Source organism: Phoenix dactylifera, chromosome 14 (assembly GCF_009389715.1).
Source record: "Phoenix dactylifera cultivar Barhee BC4 chromosome 14, palm_55x_up_171113_PBpolish2nd_filt_p, whole genome shotgun sequence".
Taxonomy (NCBI): Eukaryota; Viridiplantae; Streptophyta; class Magnoliopsida; order Arecales; family Arecaceae; genus Phoenix; species Phoenix dactylifera.
The window spans coordinates 15,533,806-15,554,851 of NC_052405.1; the positions used below are offsets into that span (position 1 = coordinate 15,533,806).

Below are 21,046 nucleotides of genomic sequence, written 5' to 3' on the forward strand. Positions count from 1 at the left end.
AGGTCTCATGATGGCACAAGACAAGAAACAGTAGAAGGATGGCAGCGAGCAGCAAGCATACCATATATGAAATGGCATAACAATGTATGAAAGAGCAGTGATCAGCATTAGTAGTGGCAAAAGATGGAATTCCATTCATAAGGGCCCTTGGCCCATATGTTGGCACAAGATGAAAACTGTCTATGCATGTCATATGGTGAATTTAATGATGATAATTGGTAGGGCATTTAATGTATGTTATCTGCAAATGATATGGTGTTGGTAATGACACAATTGAGATTAGAAGCTAAATTAGAATCATTGAGGTAAGTTCTTGATGGTTAAAATTTTGCTCCAGTCTTCTGGTCAGCATCTCGCCGACTTCTAAATACATCTAAATTGTGGGATTCCAGAGCCAGAATTAGTTCTGATTGATCTGTTATTCACAGCTATGGGTTGGGTGAGTGGAGGTCCTTCTTGTTTAGCACAATGACAATTTCAGGAAGTCCATTTGGACTAGGTGTGGGCACAGATTGTCGTAGTGAATATATGAGCCATTTATATCAGAATATGCTCGGTCTGCATGGCTTAAAAATAAGCAGGAGGGGGTTTGGAAGCATGGATTGCCAACCACAAGTCTCTCGATAAGCTGGAACAGACATGTTTCAGCCAATGCGTTGAGAAGTTACTGAAGCACTCCATGAGGGTTGGAATGAGATTCTGTGATTTTTTTTTTTTTTGAGGAATCACTTCAGCTCCAACAATGGTGCTTTCTTTTCTTCTCTTTTTTTTTTTTTTTTTTTTTTTTTTTGTAGCAGATCTATTTCTCAGCTCAGTGGTTGTACTCTTGCTGAAAGGGTGAAGAAGGAATTTTGATTTGTCCTGTTGAGGGTTGTGGTAAACTTGCAACAAGCTTTTAACATGGCACTTGTAGTTGCTTAACACCGTTATGGCGAATTCTTAATTATTGTATTTCCTGCTATTTGCTATCAGTGTGTTGCAGCAAATGAATGTTATGGACTATTTATCTAGTGAATAAGAAGGAATAGTATGAAGATTCTAATTGTAAGCACGAAAAAGATGTTCTCACAATCATGATTGCATATTCCTATGGTATTGAATATAGAACTTGGCAAAGCTTGTGTGCTTGGCAGTCCGTTTCTCCAATTTTTAGTGGGCTATATTTCCTTGCTGTAAAGCTCATTACTAATGGATAAGGGAAGACGAGATGATTCTGGTTCATGAAACCTTGTTGGAGATCCTCATCAGACCTCTACCAAATAGCCAAGTGCTGTGAGAACTTGACCAATGTTCTATGAATCAACTTTACATGATCAATTGAATCATAACTACCCAACAAAGAAACGAAAAAAAAAAAAAAAAAGCTGATTTGGAGACTAAAATTGAAATGTAAATAATCCATCCAAAGTTCATTGTTTCGGTACCAGACTCTGTATCTGCAGCACACTAGCACAATATTGGTACGGTATAATACGAAATTTTTTAACATATCAAGTGGGTTCCGGCTGGTATAGCATACCATGATTTTATCTCTCCATCATCATGATGTGAGCATAGCCTTGGTAGATTATAACAAACATGATGACCAGATGAGTAACAAAATACCAGCTATCAAGCTGCCCTATTATCTAAAGATGTGGTAAATTGGTTTCTGCCGCATAATTAGGTTAGAAATACCCAAGCATTTCAGCTTTCATGTTTTTCCATGCAACATTCAGCTCCAAAAAGAAAAGAGAAGAAACGAGACATGAACCATTCTTGGACCTTGCAACAACCTTAATGGTCCTTTGCAGTGCCTCAACTATGAATTGTGGTATAGTAAGCTCAACTACAAGGCGCAAATAATGCACTGGCACCAGCATTTAGGGCAAGTATCATCCTAGTATGCAATTTCTGGACACAAAAGTTTGAATTATCCAAGCTGAATAAGATATCTATTAGGTTCTTATATTTGAACAAGAAGTTCTTCCTTACCAACACAGTTATATGCCAATGCCATAATCTCGAGGTAACCTCGGCACCAGTTATATCGGATCCGTGACTTTGTACATCAGAAATCGGTCAAAAACTGGAGATAGATCTCAGGCTATCTTTTCAAGTTTGAAGGCTGTTCTGAATTTTAGATCTTTTTTTTTCAGTATGCTCCTTAAAAAGAATAAGCTGAACTATAGCAAGCAGCTGCCACCGAGGTGGTAGCACAGTTGGAACGGCAACATGAAAATATCCAATCTTCCAACAATTAGGGAAAAGCATATCAATTTCAACAAGGATTCCATCTCAAAAACACAAAATAATGCTTCAATGTTCATAATCAGATAACAAGCCTCCATGGTCTAAACTATAAGACAAACCAAACACCGTGTCCACTAGCTGCGTTAAAAGGTTCGCAAATCTCCTCAGGAAACTAAAAGATATCCACATTTTCCATACCACCGCCTGTTTGGTGCAGCATAGCATCAATTTCATCCCCATCCTCCATTTCAAGCTGATAGATATCAAAGGAAAAAATATCAAGATGAAAAATCTGAAGGGAAATTTGATTATGTTTTCATATATGCAATGCAAGAAATTCAAAGATTTACTTCATCTGGGGTCTGCTCTGCACGCAGCCTACGGCCATCAAACAGGAAAGCAATGGAATTGAAATCCACTGATTGTCGGTCACAGTATGCATTCATGAGCTTCCGTAGCTGAGTACTGCGCTTGATCCTGAAAAACACCTCGTTCCCATCCTGCATAACAAAGATAATGTCATGGAAAAACAATATGTGGATAGATAAAAAGCATATGAAAGTTACAAAGAAACCCCTAAACAAACTAGAGAGCAGTAGTTTAAGATACTAAACCATAAATATAGATACAGCCCTTTTTGACTAACAAACAAATAGTAACCTTCTCTGCTATACTTATGCACTCTGACATTTTTCATCATTTTAGTAACAACACCAAAAAGAACATCTGGACTATAATGGAACAGGAAAGGGAAAGAATAATCGCCAACATATGTTGATAAACAATAAAACAAAAGCACTTACATTAAGAAGTGCTGGAAAGGGTTATAGGCATACATGGCATAACTTGGAGCCCAACATCCCATAAACAAATGCGACCCCAAGCATGCTACTTTCTGTCAATCTTGCTTGGACCTGCTTGTTCGTCCTTATCACTAAGATACTGAATTCGAGCACAAAGCATTGCACATGCTTGTTGACAAGGTTCAATATTTTTACTGTCGGTCGAAGGACAAATGACCTAGAAAAAATGCTAACAAATCATGCCCTAGCTTCCTACACCCATTGACACGCCTTTTTATTGGTCAATGATCAACAGAATTTCGTTCAGGAGTACTAGCTCTCAGCTTCTTAACATACGTAATTGACTAATGCCTACTTAACTAGAGCACACTTACACCCACAAGACCCTTTAAACCACGTGAAATGAACCTCTTCTTCAATCTATTCATGTTGCAACCCTTACTCAACCATCTACCCTATACCTCTGAAATTAAATAAGGAAAAAATTTTATCCAACCTGATGTAGTTATTCAGATTGAGATATATGCCTAAGACATTTGCTGAAATAGGGTACTTCCCTTGCTAAACTTGTTCTTTTTTTCTTTTTCTTTTTTTTATAAACATTTCTGAACAAAAAAGGCCTATCAGAGCTTGAGGCATGTCAAGAAACGAGGAAGAAAATAGAATCACAGAAGGGAATGGGACATAAGTAGAGAGATCTATCCATCTGTTCCAGTGGGAGGAAACTGCCCACTCTCTGTGGAAGAATTTGTTAGGTATTCAGTCCCAAATTACCAAAGAACTAGAGATGCCAGTTGTATTTTCTCTCAGATAGGATCCAGTTGACATCAGCACAAAAAAACAGGAAATTGATCTTAGCAACCTAGGGCTTGGCTTCCCAGCAGTCCTCTAGTAATAACAACAAAGGAAAACTTTCATTTCCTTCGCCATTCTCCATTCACCTTAATTTTCCCCACTTAAAAACAACCAGTTCATTTCTTTTCATCCCTGAGAAGCAAATACAAACAATTATATAGTTCAAAGCTATTTTAAAAAAATAAAATGTCATAATTATGACAACCAAGACATCATGTTCAATAGAAGAGTTCCTCACAATGCAGCACCATGCGGTCAGGTATTTTTCATCAATGGAAAGCGCCCTTGTAGGTAACCCAAGTATAATCATGTAGCAGAAAAAAGCCTCGTCATAGTATCAGGCTGCAAAGCAATATACAAACTGTAACAACCTTGTTTCATGGTAGCTCAATACAAATTGCATGCTATGCTAGAATAAATTTTCAAAGGGATGGAAAAAAGGACACTCACAAGCAATCCAGAAATTATTAACCATCCTCCACCTAAAAACTCTGTATTTTAACAACCTTGACATAAGCCATGGAATACTACCCTTCTTGTGCAAGGTTATTAAACAATCACAGTCTCTCCTGAGTTTGAATATATGAATGGTAGCTACCTTTCCCAGTTTGGCAATTCATTCTTCAATTTAAAGTGCCAATTTACATGGATTCAATAAATTTTAGAATGACTGAGAAATACATTTGAAGCAAACAGGTAACTCATGTCTGACTAAACAAGAATAGTAGTCAAGGAAAACTGTTCTGCAAAAAAGCAACTCCACTCTTTCTCACTCACTTTTGGTGGCAGTCCGAGTTGATAGGTCCAGCAACTCCTTTATAGATTTAACCCAACAGAGAGACCACTAACCCTTGAGCGAATGGTGGTTCTTCTGCATGGCCATATAAATTGGTGGAAGTTGCCAAAGTAATTTAAAAAAATGCTGCCCCCTACTGTAAACTTATGTATCATTCCTTGTCATTGTTCAACTCAGAGCTAATGTTACAGAACTGTAACTACCTCATCCCTCTCCACACTATCACTAAGTGATAAGACTTACATTACCTAATAAAATTTTATTTATTTCTCAAAAGGGACTGTAATCATTATGCCCTAATCCATAAGTAGAGAACATTCAGCCAAAAAAAAGAAAACAGGTATCTTCACGAGGGGAGCATATCTCAACACAAACAAGTCCAACAGCAACAGAGGATCATCAATCACAAATTCTCACTTCTACAAGGAAAGGGGCAAAAAAGGGTAAATACTTCATTCTGAATTTATTCCAAACCTCCTTCAAGGCTTTCTAGATTATGTCCTCATCTTTTCAGACCCTCCAGCCAACTCCTCAAACATTTTAAATAGGTTCTCTCATAAAATCTCTTATTAAAAAATAAAAAAAAATGAAGAAAAAAATTACAGCTGCACCCTGAACTTCCTGTATTATGGCTATTCCTCAGTAGTATGCTGATCCTTACACTTAAGTCAACTAACCCATCAGTGTGTTCCGCACTCCTAGACATAACTCATTCCAAAAATACAAAAGGCATTTAGTGGTGTAGCCAAAAAATGCCATTACCCAGTTATATTCCCAATAATCTGGGATCCTCAGAAGAGCAAACAGGGACGGACCTAACCTTGAGCATTTTTTTTTACACAAAGTGGTTGCTCCAGGACTCAAACTCGGGCCATTGAACTTGTCAGCTCAAGCCACCGCATTTAGCAGTGTGGCAATACTAAAAAGTATTTAAAAACATTTTACAATTCCCAAAACCAAGCAATCCCACAACCAATTGCTCGCCAGCAATGTCACACAGCCATAGTAATAAGATTTTTTTTTCAAACAAATAAGCTAGGTGGTTCTAAACAAGAACAAGACCCAGCACATTAAGATCAAAAGCGCAGAAACTAGTATTACAACTAGAACTATCCACGAAGCAGAGGCCTTTTAAACAACCAAAAAAGCATCGCCCTTCTTCGAATATTTTAAAAAAACATCCAGATTCCATGAATTAATTAATAGTTGATCAAACCAGTAGTACTACTCAGCACTATAATCCAGTGATCCAAATAGAAATAAGAGAAAAAGATGGACCAAGATCTTACAATATAGCATCAAACTAAAGAGAATAATTCAAAGGAATTTAAAAAAAAAAATCGCTGCAATGGATTGAGAAACCTTATACCTGGCCCTTAACCTTGAGATTGATGTGCGCTGCCTGATCGGCCGGCTTCTTGTCCTCCTCCTGCGCCGCCCCCGACATTTTCTATCCTCTTTCACTCGATTTCTCGATCAAAAATCCCTCCTTTCGATCGACAAACCCCTCCTTCGCCTTCTGGGGTTTTACACCAACCTGAAAAGAAGCGAGAAGAAGGAGAGGAGCGAACGAGTCCACGCGAGCCCTTCGTCCCTCGTCTTTGCTTTTTTTTAAAGAAAAAAAAAATCAAAATTAAAATTAATAGTTTTTGGAGTCCGCCAGTGGATTTGGGACTGGGGTGGATGGATTTGGAAAACTGCACTTGCAAACGACAGCATAAAACATTCTATGCAAATGATATCTTGACCATTGAATTTTTAAAACATTCATGAATTAATAACATCAAAATAACAAAAATATATAAATATAGAAAATTTCTTTAAAAAATCAAATATGGTAGCTGAAACAATGTTGCAAGGAAAAAGAAAAAAAAAGAAATAATGGTTGACATAATGAAGATAAAAGCATTATGTATATTCCCAACCATTAATACAATTTTTTCAACATAATTTCTTCATAAAGTTAACAGTTGAAAAGAGGAATTAACAAAAAATAATAGTGTTATTTCCTTAAATGTTTCTTCATACAATGAAATAGTTTTTCTTGAACTATAGTCAAGATAGAACTTTTATTCTTCAGCGGATACAAAAATTTGATTTAAGTATATTTTGGAAATGAAAAGCTTTTATATTACAACACAATCTGTAGATTAGGTCAATTAGTTTTGGGTTAAGTTGAGACCAACCTATACCTTTAAACATATTTTTTTGTGAATTTGTTTATTCAAAATTATTAGTTTAAACATCTTTTATCATTGGAGTCGAGTATATGACATGCACGTACAAGAATTATCTTAGAAGAGTTCGATGATGCCTAAAATTGCCCAACGGCGAGTAGAACTTTAGCTGCCAATGACGAGCAGCGGCGGAAAAAGAAGGGAAGGAAGAGGAAATAGGAACAAAGCAAGAGATTGCGCGAAGAAAGGAACCCACTTTTTCTTTTATTTGGTATCGTTAGAATTTATTATTTCCAGGTGAAATGCCTGGAAGGAATAAAAAATCGTGGTTGGGAAAAGTCATAGTAGCAAGAAAAACACCATCGGATTTCAAAGTAGACCGATCTAATTCAAAAATTTCACCTAACTTCAATACTGTTTGGAAAGTAGTCTTGTATTGATCTTCTTTTTTCCTGGACAGACTAAAGGTAGAATGGGCCTCTGTGCTTGCAAGAAGAAAGTTTGAGTTTGATGCAAATGGCTAAAATATCTTCTGAAATATATAATTTTATTTAGATTTTTTGCATGTATACCCTCCTAAATATATAAAAATATAATAATATCCTCGTAAAATTACTATTTGCATGTATATCCTTCGACCTATACTTTTTTTTGGCATATGTACCCGTACCATCTAATGTCGTTAAAAAAATATTTTAAAACTAAAATGACTGAAATACCATTATGGGTAGATATGCAAAAAAAGTTATAAGGGTATACGCGCAAATAGCAACTTTATAAGGATATTCATGCAATTTCTCATATTTAGAAGCGTATACATTCAAAAAATTTATTAAAAAAGATTAAAACTCGACTAAAACTTGCTAAATTTTTTATGATTCAGATGGATCAACAGGTCAAAAAAAAATTGAGCTACATTGTTACTTTTCTATTTTAAGCTTATGACTCGATCAATTTGAAATATTAGGCGATCATTTTGGTAATGTTATTGTCTATTTAATTTTGATATAATTATCATTATTAAATCTATGACATCTATATATTCTTCATTATTTTTAAAAGAATAAATAAATTTAAATTAATTATAAATGCTTAGATTAGTAAAACTTTTTTTTAATAATTTGTAAATATTGAGTTGTTGTTTGTTTTTTAGGCAAGAATTTTATAAAAGCAATATAATTCATTCTATAAAAGTTAATATTAACATGAGATAATGTGACATGATAATATTAATTCCTTTTTGCCATATTTTTTTATTAAGAACAACTAAAATATCTATACCAAATTTTGATCATTTTTATTATATTTTTTTAAGTATATACCCTCCTAAATATGCGTAATTGCATGAACACCCTTGCAAAGTTGCTCTTTGCATATGTCCTTATAAAGTTTTCTTTTTGCGCATCTACCAGTAAGGGTATTTCGGTCATTTCAAATTTAAATCATTTAGTTTTGAATGGTATTAGATGGTATGGGTACATATATAAAAAAAGAAAAAAAAAGGCATACATGCAAAATAAGTATTTTATGAGGGTATATATGCAAATAGCAATTTTACGAGGGTATTCATACAATTTTGTATATTTTGAGGGTATACATGCAAAAAAACTTTTTTATTTTTATAAATAAATATAAAATATATTTGTTTTCTATGCATGCTGCTTTTAGAATTCTGATGATAATGTAGGAGTGAATAATTTGCATTCATTGAGAATTATTTTTTAGCATCCTACTGGAACAATTATATCTCAAGTTTGAAGCCAAATGTGCCTCTAATAGTGGGGGGAAGCATATTTTGGATAAGATATGGTCATTTAATATCCTAATTAGTGAATTAACAAACTATATACCTATCTAATCGAACACAATTATAAAAGGATATGATAAAATAGATTGATATTAAGAAATAATTATTAATTTATCCCCTTTTTGATCTATAAGATTAGATCGCACCATGAGTGAAAACCATACTTAGGATAATTTAATCGAGATCTATACAAGTGCATAATTTATGAGAAATTAAAATAATATTAAATCAACATAATTATTAAGAATATAGATGTATTTAGCTAATTGATAATATGAACTATGATGTATTATCACAAAAATAACTAGATAAAGAAGCATTATTATAAATTTTTTGAGATATGGAAGAAATAATCATATATTAATAAAACAAATGTTTACATTAACAATATATTCATATGTAGTTTTTTTTTTTGAATGAGATATATTCATTTGTACTCAAGTATTAAAAATTTTATTATAAATGACAATGTACTAATCTATTTTTGATTCACAAAGTGAGATAAGTTGCAGGTGGAGAGCATATTATGAACAAGGTATGTCCATTTAACATCAAATTAATAAATTAATTATCAATGTCATATGTACATTAAAATTATCAATTCTTGATCATAACTTGGATAAATATTAATAATGATGATTAATTTATCCCATTTTTTATCCAAAAGACCATATTGTACTAGAGGGGAGAGCATAGTTAGGATAATTTAATGACCACTTATTAAAGTAAATAATTTATAATAAATTTAAATAATGAATAAATCTATAAAATAATTTAAAGCCAAGATATATATGAGCTAATTAACAATAAAAATTATAACACACTATTCTCCAAACAAATGTCTCGGTGAATATATTACAAAATTATCAGCCTAAATATTGACCTTTCATGGACTTTGGGTAGTGGACAAACTTTAGATGTAAGGTATGAGAATGAGTGTATGTTTGGCATAAGACTTTTCTCATATTGTCTGATAAGTGAACAAAGGGTAGACAGATATGTGGACATACCAACGGCATTACAATAGCCAAAAAAAAACTGAAGAAAGAATAATGAGAGTAGTGTGGATCCATGAGCCTTAACCTTCAAGATCTTTCGCTATTATCACAATATCATCCAAAGAAGATAGATTATCATAGACTGTAGCCTAGACTATGATAAGAGAGATCTAAGTTAGTACTATAGCTAAGATAGAGTTCTACTAGAAAATATACTGTAGGATAAAGTAAAGCTGATGCAAAGATAGGATGACATAAGATTAATTAATTAATCGAAGGTCGAAAGGTTCCTCTTAGACTACAATTCCACTTATTTATGCGCAACATAATAACTTTAAGACAACCGTTGATCCAAAGTAACCATCCACATTAGCATGATCATCGGCAGTTTTGGAGGTTCACTTCAATCACGGCCAAGTCTTGTTCCTTCGGCTTGCTAATCATGGTCAATGGTTGAGTTCTTGTCTCTTTGGCCTATGGTTTCGTACTTAGTGAGATTTACCATGGCTGAACCTTGCTAAGCTTAGCAAGAGTCATGTAACTATCACATATTCCGATTCTTCCTAACTTTGTCTATGTGGGCATTTGCTCACAACTGCCAGTTGGGTTGTGGAAATAGGGTATAACTATGCGAAAATGTTGAACTATAATAAACACTAAATGATTAATGAAGCCTCTATTAGATTTAAATAATACCAAGGAACTAGAAATAGAAAATTTTGGTTGAAGGTTAATTCGAGAGGTTTTGGTAGGAGAAAGTAGCTTGGAAGAGTAGTAAGGCCTCTAGAGGTCCTTATATAGTGGTTCTCCCTCTCATTAACAAATTTGTAAAAGTCTCCCTGTAAAAAGTATGATAAATAACAACTCTTATTTGGTTATGGCAGTTTGTTGTAATGGAAAATAATAGAAAATAAGGTTCATATTTACATGCCCAAGGATAATGGTAATGGTCCATCATAATTGTCAATGACAAAAAGTAATGGCCATCATTTTTCTCCCAATAATTTTTCTAAATAATGTAACAAGTGGTGGCTCAAATTGTTGTAACAATTATAGCACCTCTATTTAAAACCTTGATTGAGACTTTCTTAGAATAAAGGCTCCTAGTGTACTAATTTTAATGTCACAAGTATCATGCTATAGGACTATAATTAAGGTATCTCAAAGGCTATATGCAAAATTGAGAAATATAGAACTATTTCATTATTTCAATTTTATATTTTTGTTTCTTTTAATTTATCCATCAAAATAACCAACTCACAAATACCTTAGCTAGTTGCATAACATGTCCCATGAAACAACCCACATTATTTCTAGCAATAGTAATCGTAATCCATATTTTTATATATTCATCTTCTAAGTAGTAATCATATAGAACAAAAGGAAAGATAACCTTACATTAAGTTTATAATAGGTACAATGCAAATACTAACATATTCTTAAACTTTTTATCAAAAACAATGAAAGCTCAAACCCATATTAGCTTTGCAAAAAAAAAAAATTTACAAGTATAGATTATCAAATTATAATAGTGATGTTACTTGGAGTTGTATAAATAATTGCCTCAAATACTAAGGCTAGTACTGTCATACAGTAAATAATGCAACAAATAGCAATGCACGAAATATAGACCATAGTTATGAGCCATTTTAAGAAAAGGCTAAGAACATATCTTTAAGCTCATTCAATATATATATTTTTAAGGCTTCAATCAATTCTAATGCCTCAACTTGATTCATGGATGGATACTTTTTGGCATATTCAATAGAATATCTAAAGTTAGCTAAACAATCTTAAAAGCACCTTTAGTTCAAAATGTCTCACAAGTCATGAATATAAATATGACAGCTTTTCTTGATCCAACAAACATAGCCTTGTTTAATCAACTTAGACATGTTGATTAACCATTCAAATACAAAACCTTTCAACATGAGAGTGGTTAGAGCATCAAAGCTCCAAAGACATATATGTAACTTTTTGCATATCAATAGGATGATTAGAAGTTTTATCAATTAAAGTTTTAGTGTATAGAAATAGTACAAAAATTTAATATTATAAATGAAGTAATTGAATCAAAAAATCATTGAGTAACCTTTTACTAAATTTTTCTGAGGCAAGAGCCAAATGATAAGCTAAGTTATATTTGTTTGCTTGACAATTACGATATAAACAAATTTGGCCTGAAAGTAGTTAGATTTATTCTTCATGGGTGAAGCTAATTATTTGAAACTTTGTTATGTTTGAATTTGGAGAGGAGGAAGAAAGAATGAGACAGAGAAAAGAGAAGAGAGAGAAGAACTTGAATTAATTTCATGATTCCTTATTGGATTTTCTGTGGCTGTATTTATAGCCAATATAGCAACAGAAAGTACAAGTGCAACAACTAAAATAGAGAAAATCAAGGGAATCACAGTAAACTAGATAATTTGCTAAAGAATAGAAACTGCATCTGGACTCCTTCAACAAGCACTTACTAGGTGGTTTCCACGTGAGGGAATAGCAGGTTGGAGTACGTAACAGTTCCCCCCCCCCCCACTCGAATGGTCCTTGTCCTCAAGGACGGAAACTGGGGTAGGCCCTCCGGAATCGCCATTCCGTTTCCCAAGTAGCATCCTCGACTGGGGTGCCGACCCATTTTATCATAACTTCAGATTTCGGGTAGTATTTCTCTTTTTGTACTTCTCGCCGAGCCAAAATGGATTCTGGTTGAGGGAGAATAGTAGAATCATCTGCTACTGAGGGGAGATCAGGGGAGGTGGGAGCAATAGGCCCCAAGTGTTTGCGCAGGAGAATGACTTGGAAGGTGTCATGGATCAGTGATCCTGCTGGAAAATCTAGCTTGTAGGCCATGTTAGCAATATATCATATAAATAAACAATAATTCTATTAATTCAATTAATGGAAAAATCTTAAAGGGAATAATATACATGCATATCATTCGGCATCCAAATAATTCTATTTTAATGCAAAATAAATCTATTCTAGCACAAAATAAATCTATGCATTTAATAAATTTATATTATAGAATTTCAAATCCTACAAATCTACTAATATTAAATTAAAAATAAAAGTAGAAGAAAGTAGCCTGATTGAAGGCAGGTCGAAGCGCGTAGACGCTGTCCCAAAGAAGTATTTGCCCCCACGTACGGGTCACCCGGCAATCCTTCTCGGAGATACGACGACCCTACAACTTCTTCTTCGGCACGTCTCGGAAGAAGTCAAAGCGAACCCGATCGAACTTGCAGATCCAGCAAAGAACGGAATGAAAAGAACTAAATAAACTGAATAAAAATATAAAAATAAAATTTGGAAGTGGCTAAGAGGGAGAAGAATTTTTTTCAGAATTTTTCCACTATTTTTCTGAAATTTTTCGTGTTTCTAAAGAGATGAAATGGAGGGGTTTATATAGGGATTTAATCGGGGGCAATATGGTCTTTTCGGCGGACGCGTCCGCGCCTTCCGCGGACGCGTCCGCGCAACGTGCGCCAATGGGCGCACGCGTCCATTTAATGCGAACGAAAACGCCCGTTGGCGTTTTCGTTTTCAAACGAGCACGCGGCCGCGGCCGCGGCCGTTTCCAAAGCGTAACGCCCGCTGGGCGTTACCCCTTTCTTTTTTTTTCTCTCAAACGCGCACGCGGCCAAATTTCGGGTCGCGTGCGCATTTAAATTTTTTCCAACAATCCCCCACAAAAAATTTAAATAATTTTAAAATCAAAATAAAATGCTGGATATCTTATATTATGTAATAGGTGTAGGTACCTTTCGGTTTGAACCTTCACTTAGTGACAATTGATTACATCTGTGGAGCCAAGGTGGTCTTAACCTTGAACCTCGGTCCATGGCTCAGATTAAATCAACAACACACATAATATAGCCCGATCTGGGTTCTAAGCGGGTTGCGCTGTTATGGCCATGCGCAGATATCTATCATGTGCTTTTTAGGGAATCGCCCATTTCCCATAATCGCGGCCTCACGACTGCACATATAGGTGAGTCCTAATAAGGAAGCTAGCAAGGAAGCTCCTGCCTCTTGGGTCTCGGACTCATTAAGAGTTATACAAACGAACTCATCCTACCGCTTGCTTTTATGAGCACTAGCGCCATAGGGATGAGGACAACATAAAATAGTGCTCCTCTTAGTCACACTTCGGTTTGTTTCTACCCATTGAACCTTTTAAGGTTGGGTTCCCACCGTGGTGATCTATCTTTATGGGCTAAGCCCCATCCCCCTCGACGACTCTAGAACCACTGTTCTAGATAAACCTTTTGTAAGCTGATCAGCCAAATTATTTTCTGATTTTACAAAATTCAAGGCAATAACATTATTTTTCAATTTATATTTCAATGATTTATGACGTACTTTTAAGTGCCTGTTCATTTTTATATTGGCATTTTCTTGGTTGCACTTATCTATTGCAGATTTACAGTCACAATGTAAGGAGACAGGTGGTAAAGGTGACTCATCTACAGGAAGGTCTATAAGTAGATCTCTGAGCCACTCAGCCTCAGTGCTAGTAGTGTCTAAAGCTATCAGTTCAGATTCCATGGTACTCCTAGATATTAAGGTTTGTTTGGTGGATTTCCAAGACACAGCAGCACCTCCTAGGAGAAAGACGTATCCTGTGGTGGATTTAACATCTAAGATATCGCTGATCCAGTTGGCATCACTATAGCCTTCTAGAACAGCAGAAAACCCACTAAAGTGCAAACTATAGGACTTGGTACCCTTAAGATACCTAAGAATTCTCTCTAATGCTGTCCAATGATCTCTATTTGGATTAACAGTATATCTACTAAGTCTATTTACAGCATATGCTATGTCTGGCCTAGTGTAGTTTGTTAGGAATCCTAGTGAGCCTATGATTTGAGCATATAGGCTTTGAAGGATAGGAGTTCCTAAGTTCTTCTTAAGATGTGTAGAGGGATCAAAGGGAGTAGAGACAGGCTGACAATCCGAATAATTAAATTTATTGAGTATCTTGTCAACATAATGACTTTGGGATAACTCAATTCCATTTGCACTTCTAATTATTTTGGTATTTAAAATTAAGTCAGCTTGTCCCAAGTCTTTCATATCAAACTTATGACTTAAAAATTGTTTTACTTCATCAATTATCTGAAGATCTGTCCCAAAGATCAGTATATCATCTACATAAAGGCACAAGATCACAAATTTGTATCCAACTCTCTTATGATATACACATTCGTCTGTGCTATTGATTTCAAATCCAAATGTCATTATGGTTTCATCAAATTTCAAATGCCATTGCTTAGGTGCTTGTTTAAGACCATAAAGAGATCTGACTAGTCTGCAAACTTTATTTTCTTGGCCTGGGGTTTTAAATCCCTCTGGTTGGTCCATATAAATTTCTTCATTTAAGTCTCCATTTAGAAAAGCTGTCTTAACATCCATCTGATGAATCACTAATCTATGAATGGAGGCTAATGCTATAAGGACCCTAATAGTAGTTATCCTAGCTACAGGTGCATAAACATCAAAGAAATCTACCCCAGGTCTCTGAGTAAAGCCCTTGGCAACTAATCTAGCCTTAAATTTATCTACAGAGCCATCAGGCCTAAGTTTCTTCTTAAAGATCCATTTGCATCCTATTGTTTTACAACCAGGAGGAAGATCAGTCAATTCCCAAGTATGGTTTTGGATAATTGATTGCATCTCATTGTCCACAGCTTCTCTCCAAAAAGGTGAATCCAAAGATTTCATTGCGTCCTCAAAGGTAGTTGGAGAGTCTTCTATTAGGAAGGTATAAAAATCATCTCCAAATGTTTTCTCTATCCTGGATCTTTTACTCCTCCTAGGTTCTGCTTCTACTTCTATTGTTCTTGTCCTTATTCTACTAGAGCTACTAGCTATACCGCTATCTACTCTAGTCTTAAGTGGAAAGGTGTCTTCAAAATATGTTGCATCTCTGGCTTCTATGATAGTGTTGTTACTAATATCATTTATTTCTGAACTTATTACCAGAAATCTATTGGCATTACTATTGGCTGCATAACCTATGAATATGGCATCCACTGTTTTAGGGCCTATTTTCTTTCTCTTAAAATCAGGTATTTTTACTTTTGCCAAGCACCCCCACACTTTTAAATAGCTAAGATTAGGTTTTCTATGTTTCCAAACTTCATATGGGGTTAGATCATTATTTTTAGAGGGAATTCTATTAAGGATATAACAGGCTGAAACAAGAGCTTCCCCCCACAAATTTTCTGGTACTCCTGAGCTTATAAGCATGGAGTTCACCATATCCATTAAAGTCCTATTCTTCCTTTCTGCTACTCCATTTGATTGGGGAGAATAGGGTGCAGTCACTTCATGAATGATTCCATGATCTTCACAGAATTGAGTTATGTCATTTGATGTATATTCACCTCCCCGATCTGATCTAAGAATTTTAATTTTCTTTTCCTGTTGGTTCTCAGCTTCAATCTTAAAAATTTTAAATTTGCTGAGCACCTCATCCTTGGTTTTAATTAGGTAGATGTAACAGAACTTCGATAGATCATCTATAAATGTTACAAAGTATCTGTTACCTCCCCTAGAAGTTCTACCAGAGTCACAAACATCACTATGGATCAACTCTAATAGATCTGAATCCCTCTTAACGGATTTAAAAGGCTTCCTAGGGAGTTTAGCTTCTACACAAATTTGACATTTCTCATGGTTCTTAAGATCACTTTTTGGTATTAGATTTAGGTTCATAAGTTGCTTAATTGAATTATAATTTACATGACCTAATCTACCATGCCAAATAGAAGGGGGTTCTATATTCATAATCAAATGATTTTCATTTATTAAAGGAGCTATTACATTCAACTTGAACAATCCTTCACTAAGGAATTCTTTTCCAATAAACATTACACCATGAGAAATTACAACCTTATTGGACTCAAAAACAAGACGAAAGCCTTGCTGGACAAGCAAGGAACCACTAATGAGATTTCTCCTAACAACTGGAACATGTTGGACGCCGTGCAGGGACAGGACTTTTTCAGATGTAAGCTTTAAGTCCACACGTCCTACTCCTAACACACGCGCCTCCGAGCTGTTTGCCATGATCACAGCTCCTCCACTTGAGATCTGGTAAGAAGAAAACCAGGAGCGATCCGAACAAATATGAATACCAGCTCCGGTATCAATCCACCAATCTAGTGATTGTAAAGTCATGTTAACTTCAGGAGTGAAGGAAACAGACCTGAAAGCTGTCTCAGAGGAGCCAGCGCCGGAAGTCACCATGTTGACTTGAGCACTGGATGTGTGTGGACCCTTCTTCTTAGATTGAAGAGGTGCAGTTTTCTTATAGAAGCACTGGGGAGACAAATGGTTGGTCCGACCACACACATAACAGAAACGAGCACCACCTTCCTCTTTTTTCTTCTTCTGCTCCTGGGATTGAATAGGCTTCCCATTGTAGTGGTGGTTAGGGTTTCTAGGGTTGTAGGGTTTCTTCTTGAAATTCTTACGGAAGGGTCGGTTCTGATTTTTCTTAGGAGGAGCTTCTACATTATATGCATTATTTTTAGATCCAGTAGAGGTATTATTTCTGAGCCTATGCTGCTCTTCAATCCTAATGGAGTTTAAGACTTGGGTTAGGGTGAGAATTCCTTGGGTATGGCTCAGGGTCTTAGCAAAATCAGACCAGAAAGTAGGTAGTTTATCTATCAAACAGGCTACCTGGAATGATTCATCCAAATTGGTTCCATTAGCCCTAAGCTGGTGGATCAGGGTTTCAAATTCATGAATTTGGTCATTCATAGGCTTTGAGTCCACCATCCTAAACTTATTGAAATCGGAGGCCTTGAACCTCTTTACCCCAGCATCATCAAGACCATATTTGCTATCTAGGGTGTCCCAGAGTTCTTTGGCACTCTTGGCTGTGTAATAGATATCATACAGCCTCTCAGAAAGAGCACCTAGAATTCTATGGATACAATGAGAATCTATCTCATCAGGTGTCCTAGAGGGTGTGCTAGTGGAGGCAGAATGTTCAGTGTTGGAAGAGGTAGTTGGGTTGGACCCGTTATCAACTTCGATCGTACTTTCACCTATGGCTGAGATTAACCCTAATGTGGTGAGCCAGAACCGCATTTGGTTCTGCCACCTCCTAAAGTTATGGCCATCAAATTTTTCAGGTTTGGCACTAAGATGGTCACTAGTGTTTGAGGCCATAGGATCAGGGTTACAGAATAGTGACAGAAACCTGATTGAAATCAAAAAAATCTATGTCAAAAGATTGCAGTAATATTTATATTGAACTTTGGATGTCTAATTGATATATCCAAAAAACTAATAGCCAGATCAGCTCCAGATCGGTGGTGGAGCACTAGGCTCACTTAAGTACCAGCCTTTCTTAGGCACGTATGCCTTTTTGACAAGCTTTTCTTAGACACTATTAGTTAGTGGATATAATCACTAGAAATCACTCAAATTCAATATTTAAAATAACCTAAATGCAAATTTAAACGAATTAACTAATTTTTGAATTTTTCGTTTGACCTTTCCGAATTAGTAACGATTGATTACTAAATTTAATTCTAGCAAAACAATTATTGTAATTGAAATCTAATTTATCAATTCAATAAATTATATATATTAGAATTGATTTATTTTCTTATTAGAATAATTAATTACTAATTTTGTAGCAAATCAATTATGTAATTAAGATGTCAATTCAATGAATTAAAAGATTTATTTCTTTATTAGAATAATTGATTGAGATCTAATAAGTCAATTCAATGAATTAAAAGATTTATTCCTTTATTAAAATAATTGATTGAGATCTAATAGGTCAATTCAATAGATTAATTATTATGTATCAACCAATTTCCGAATTTCCCGTTTGAATGAGATCTGGAAATTACTCCTTGAGGAGTCCAAATGGAGGTATAATAAACCTCTTGGAAGTTAACCAAATTATTACCTCTTTAGAATAATTTATTATTAATGATGTGCTAGCAAAAACAATTATTGCAATTAAAATCTAATATGCCACAATTGTAATAAAAAAAATTTAATTAATTATATATTACTAACAAAAGCAAATACTTCTTTGGATTGTTAGCAATATATCATATAAATAAACAATAATTCTATTAATTCAATTAATGGAAAATCTTAAAGGGAATAATATACATGCATATCATTCGGCATCCAAATAATTCTATTTTAATGCAAAATAAATCTATTCTAGCACAAAATAAATCTATGCATTTAATAAATTTATATTATAGAATTTCAAATCCTACAAATCTACTAATATTAAATTAAAAATAAAAGTAGAAGAAAGTAGCCTGATTGAAGGCAGGTCGAAGCGCGTAGACGCTGTCCCAAAGAAGTATTTGCCCCCACGTACGGGTCACCCGGCAATCCTTCTCGGAGATACGACGACCCTACAACTTCTTCTTCGGCACGTCTCGGAAGAAGTCAAAGCGAACCCGATCGAACTTGCAGATCCAGCAAAGAACGGAATGAAAAGAACTAAATAAACTGAATAAAAATATAAAAATAAAATTTGGAAGTGGCTAAGAGGGAGAAGAATTTTTTTTCAGAATTTTTCCACTATTTTTCTGAAATTTTTCGTGTTTCTAAAGAGATGAAATGGAGGGGTTTATATAGGGATTTAATCGGGGGCAATATGGTCTTTTCGGCGGACGCGTCCGCGCCTTCCGCGGACGCGTCCGCGCAACGTGCGCCAATGGGCGCACGCGTCCATTTAATGCGAACGAAAACGCCCGTTGGCGTTTTCGTTTTCAAACGAGCACGCGGCCGCGGCCGCGGCCGTTTCCAAAGCGTAACGCCCGCTGGGCGTTACCCCTTTCTTTTTTTTTCTCTCAAACGCGCACGCGGCCAAATTTCGGGTCGCGTGCGCATTTAAATTTTTTCCAACAGGCCATAGGTCCCACCCGCTCAATCACTTTGTAGGGGCCATGGAAGCAAAGGGAAAGCTTCAGAGATCCACGAAATGCAACACAAGTCTGGCAGTAAGGTTAGAGTTTGAAGTAGACATAGTTGCCTATATTAAACGAAATCTCGCGCCTATGCTGATTGGCCTGGGTCTTCATTTGTTTCTGACAAGTTGCAGATTGCATCGGAGTTTCCTTAGAATTCGGTCCCTATCTTGGAGATACTCATCCACAGCCTATACTTGTGTCGTCCCCGGAATGTATGTTAGTAGGCTTGGCGGCGGTTTGCCGTAGACGGCCTCAAAGGGAGTAATCTTTATTGCTGAGTGGATAGAGGTGTTGTAGCTGAATTCCGCCCATGGTATACATTCTACTCACTTCTTCGGCTGAGACCCTGCAAAACAACGAAGATATTGCTCCAATGCCTTGGTATTTGAAATACTGCTCGGCCTTGTAGATCCACCCTATTGGATCTTCTCTGTTGAACTTCGAAAACTGCAGCTTGAGTGAAGATGGTGGTGAATGGTGGTAGCTAGTAGCAGACAGTGTGGCATGTGGATGGTGCGAGGATCCTTCCTGAGCAAGGGGATTAACTTCTGATGGACAAGTGTGGGGGCTTCTGGTGGAGCGCAGGGCTTGTATTTCTGTCAGGACTATCTGCAGACTTGTATTCACCTGATCGAAGTTCGACTCATGATGTGCTCAAGCTTCATTTACTTCATTGCAAAATTCACGTTTGTCTTCCCACGGGTATCCATGGCAAAAACCTAGCTCTGATACCAAAAAATGTTATGTTTGAATTTGGAGAGGAGGAAAAAAGAATGAGACAGAGAAAAGAGAAGAGAGAGAAGAACTTGAATTAATTTCATGATCCCTTATTGGGTTTCCTGTGGCTGTATTTATAGCCAATACAGCAACGGAAAATACAACGTGCAACAACTAAAATAGAGGAAATCAAGGGAATCGTAGAAAACTAGGTAATTTGCTAAAGAATATAAACTGCATCCGGACTCCTTCAACAGGCGCTTACTAGATGGCTTCCACGTGAGGGAATAGCAGGTTGGAATACGTAACAAATTCTCTTTTATTATACTTTAGTATATAACTTTAGAATTTTATTTTTTTCTTAATATGTTTGTAGTGATAGGTGGTCTTGTTGATTGCTTAACCTCCTTATACCTATTCAAAATTTCATTATGCTTCTAAGAAAATATTACTACTATGAAGCTTACTATGCTTATAGGTGGGGGGTGGCAATCGGGTCAGGTCAAATCAAATGTGAGTCAGGTTGGATGCAAGTCGAGTTAAAAAACTATATCAATTTGAATCCGACATATTTATTAAATTAGTCAAAAATTTAGATCTGAACCTGGTATGTTCATTAAGTAGGTATTTTAATCTGACTTGCATAACCTATTTATTAAATAAGTCAAGTCAGGCTAAATAGGTTAAATAGTT

At 35.6% G+C, this 21,046-nt stretch overlaps 1 protein-coding gene across 2 annotated transcripts; it reads right to left on the reverse strand.

Annotated features, from left to right (window-relative positions):
* Positions 1-2,205: 2,205 nt before the first annotated feature.
* Positions 2,206-6,286, reverse strand: LOC103710819 (small ubiquitin-related modifier 2-like). 2 transcript variants are annotated; one of them, XM_008796718.3, is made up of 3 exons: positions 6,056-6,286; positions 2,583-2,732; positions 2,206-2,485 (listed from the first exon to the last, which is right to left on the reverse strand). In XM_008796718.3, the coding sequence occupies exons 1-3, from the start codon at positions 6,131-6,133 to the stop codon at positions 2,405-2,407; spliced, it is 309 nt and encodes a 102-aa protein (XP_008794940.1). In that variant the 5' UTR covers positions 6,134-6,286; the 3' UTR covers positions 2,206-2,404. The 2 variants fall into 2 exon arrangements, with proteins under 2 accessions (XP_008794940.1, XP_038989743.1); XM_039133815.1 differs by lacking the exon at positions 6,056-6,286 and adding an exon at positions 4,129-4,226.
* Positions 6,287-21,046: the final 14,760 nt, after the last annotated feature.

Coding starts and splice junctions, on each gene's coding strand:
- LOC103710819 (XM_008796718.3), bottom strand. CDS start 6,133: ATGTCGGGGGCGGCGCAGGAGGAGGACAAGAAGCCGGCCGATCAGGCA. Junction 2,733..6,055: donor ATCTCAAGGTTAAGGGCCAG/GTATAAGGTTTC, acceptor TTTGTTATGCAG/GATGGGAACGAGGTGTTTTT. Junction 2,486..2,582: donor CAGAGCAGACCCCAGATGAA/GTAAATCTTTGA, acceptor GATATCTATCAG/CTTGAAATGGAGGATGGGGA.